Raw genomic sequence first — 3,195 nt, 5'->3', positions numbered from 1 at the left:
CGCTCAATGGTTTTATACCGCCGCGTTATCAAGTAAAACTGTTTAGTTAACCCTATATGTATTGTATAATTTATTCATTATTCTACTACTTATGAATTAAATGTCATCAATGTTGTATCAATTAAGTTCGACTCGAGTTTGGACACTTTTTAAGCAGCAATTTCACACAGATATCACATAATTTATTGAGTAAACTGTAAAAAGAATCAACATCAAATATGTATGCAAGAATGAAACGATAACTTCACAATATCTTTCACAAACATTTTACATATTATGTAATTAAGATAGTATTAAAAAAATTTTACATCATAGAAGAAACTACAATATTCAAAGTGATACTAAAAAATAAAATATGTACAAATTTTTTTTTACAGATTTATGCTGAATTTAAATGTGTTTTATTTTTTTTTTTTAATTTGACCCCATTTATTAGTCAAAATATCTAACAATTTTTACAAAGTTTAATCAAGGAGAAGGAAGGTTATCATGTTAAATGTAGATAATATTTTTTCAAGAAATCAATATCTATTTATTTACATCAATTTGTACATTTAATCACAATTTTTGTAATAACTACAAGAACTCAATTTGATACAAAATTATATTGTCTTCAAGGTAATAGACATAATATCTTTATGTAATATTTTTTGAGAAATTTACGTTTTAAATTTAAAAACATAATATGCTAATGTTTATTCTTTGTCATAAAACTTCAAAAGACGAAACAAGTTTATGTAAGTTGCTAGATTCAATTCGCTTCACAGGTTTAACTTTAGGCTTTATTACTGGTATGTGCGGCAACTCATCCTCTCGTTTCTCTTCCTGACAGAAATCCTCTATATTCGGTTCTAGATCCTTCTTCACCAAATTAGTTTTTACTTTCTTTTCTTTCTTATTTTTCGACAAGGCAACATCAGCGTTGAGTTCCACTAAGTTTTTGTATATCCTGTCATTAAAGTGGAAGTTTAATTTTTTTGTCACCTGAAAAAATAAATATATTAATAATTGACTATGATGAGGTTTTAAGACTCTAATGATCAATTTTCCAAACTTGCTCATAAAGTAGCTGATAGATAATTTATTTTACCACTATAAGACTTGTGTAATATTGTCAGTTTCTCAAACTGATAAACTAAACTGAACATATTGTATAGAAATTGTGAAACCACATAAGAAAGAATTAGTTCATTTCTTTCTTCATAGGTAGAAAGTATTAGGAAGGAAGGAAGCTTATAATATGTATTTTTGTAAGGACTACGTTCTTATAGCAATAGTAACCTGATATTGGATTGGATATTGGTAACCTTCATAGAGGTAGAATACAAAAATGTTTCAAGTAAGTTTTTTTGAACTAACAGTATACAGAAAATAGCATAGATAGGAACATAGACCAAATAATTAATATTAATGAATACTTTACTTTACTACTAAGTTGGGCTTTATCTAGATTCAAGTCATCAAGTTTATTAGCCCTCGGTAATGCGTTCTTGGCGTCAGTTAAGTAATTTGCCAAAACTTCACTCGAACACAACGTGGGTTTATCAAGTTCTTGATCTATAGGTTTAATTAAATGCACTGCACTAGATTTGGATGATCCCGCAACATCATGAACAACTTTGTGGTTGTTTTTTACTTTTTGCTCACAGTTTCGTACAAAAGTTTTCCTAACTTTTGGATCCGCGCCGGCTTTCTTCATTACCATGTACAATAAAACCAATGCTGCAATTTAAACCATGAAAAAATATTATCGTTTTCATAATACAAAACTATGGGTTTTAATCATTTTTTTATTAATTAATATAAATTTAAATTTAAATTAACCGCTGGGTGATGTGCTCAGCAAATCAAAACAAAAATGTCATGTCCACGGGCACGTCATGTCCACAGAGCAAGTAATATAGGAACAAGGTCATGTCAATGTCAAAGAAGGCACAGATGTTATAGGAGATAACAGATTATACAAAAACGCAAAAGTAAAAAAATAAAATAGATTTGATATTATTAATTACTACATAATATTATTTAGATGTGCTATTTACTATAAAGGTTTGATGTCGGTGCACGGGCTTAATACTGAGTGCTTAGTGTTTGGCACCGACTTCAAACCTTTATAGTAAATAGCACATCTAAATAATATGTCATCATCATCATCATCATTCCAGCCTTTCAAGACGTCCACTGCAGGACATAGGCCTCCCCCAAAGATTTCCAAAACGACCGATCACCAGCGGCCTGAATCCAGCGGCTCCCCGCCACTTTGATCAGGTCGTCTGTCCACTGTCAAATAATATGTAGTAATTAATAATGTCAAATCTATTTTATTTTTTACTTTTGCGTTTTTGAAGTCGGTTGTTTTTAACGCAGTTATTTTTATTTAATACTTTTTAGTGTATTTTTCAACACGAATCAAACGAGCCCAAACTCGATAAAGTTGAGTCAATATATTACTGAGTTCCTATGGCCACCTTCCGATTCCATCATCGAATAGCTCTATGTCATGACAATGTTTCATCGCTATCCAATTTACATACTTTTACGAAGTTTCAGCTCAATCGGTTACCGGGAAGTGAATCAAAGTTACTTTCAACATTTTCTTAAACACAGACAAAAATGCTCATAAAATAAAAACAACTGGGCCTATACGAATAAAATTTTTATGGGACCAATTCGACACCATCCCGCACCGAACAAAAAAAAGAATCACGTAAATCGGTTCAGAAACCTCGAAGTAATTGGTGTACATACATAAAAAAAATACCGGCCGAATTGATAACCTCCTCCTTTTTTTTGAAGTCGGTTAAAGAAGGATGTCATATTATTTTTAAGCTATTGCATAGCTTCTATCGCGGGTCTTGAGCGCGGGGACCGAATCCAGAAATTTCCGTAAAGGCCCCAGTACACAATGGCCCATGCTGACCCATGACCTGACCACAAAAAAAAACTTCATGCTCCCCACTCCGACGGGCACGGAGGTGTGGCTTGAAGGCATGCTATGCAATAGCTTTACCGCGGCAGTCCCCGAGAGTTATTCAACTCTGTGTTATTCAATAGATCGAAACATAATCTGGGATTTGTAACCTTTAAAATAATTAATAAATTATATTATTGAATATGTGACAAGCTATGAATTCCCCAAGAATTCCCATTTTACCAACCCTGCTTAAATAAAAATCACTAAAATGACTAATTACC

General features: G+C 32.0%; 1 protein-coding gene across 1 annotated transcript; it reads right to left on the bottom strand.

The window, feature by feature from the left end:
• Positions 1-512: 512 nt before the first annotated feature.
• LOC123697843 lies at positions 513-1,886 on the bottom strand. The gene is made up of 3 exons (XM_045644406.1): positions 1,825-1,886; positions 1,424-1,722; positions 513-984 (listed from the first exon to the last, which is right to left on the bottom strand). Exons 2-3 carry the CDS (start codon positions 1,703-1,705, stop codon positions 706-708), a joined length of 561 nt encoding a protein of 186 aa, XP_045500362.1. The 5' UTR covers positions 1,706-1,722; positions 1,825-1,886; the 3' UTR covers positions 513-705.
• Positions 1,887-3,195: the final 1,309 nt, after the last annotated feature.

The sequence above is a fragment of the Colias croceus genome, chromosome 15 (assembly GCF_905220415.1).
Source record: "Colias croceus chromosome 15, ilColCroc2.1".
Lineage (NCBI taxonomy): Eukaryota > Metazoa > Arthropoda > Insecta > Lepidoptera > Pieridae > Colias > Colias croceus.
Note: the sequence above shows the minus strand (reverse complement) of the source record. Positions and strands in the feature narration are given on the sequence as shown.

Bases quoted from the DNA above. Each gene is read 5' to 3' on its own strand.
- LOC123697843 (XM_045644406.1), bottom strand. From the start codon at position 1,705: ATGGTAATGAAGAAAGCCGGCGCGGATCCAAAAGTTAGGAAAACTTTT. The intron at 985-1,423 runs GTAAAGTATTCA...TTATTTTTTCAG, and splicing joins AAGCCCAACTTAGTAGTAAA to GTGACAAAAAAATTAAACTT.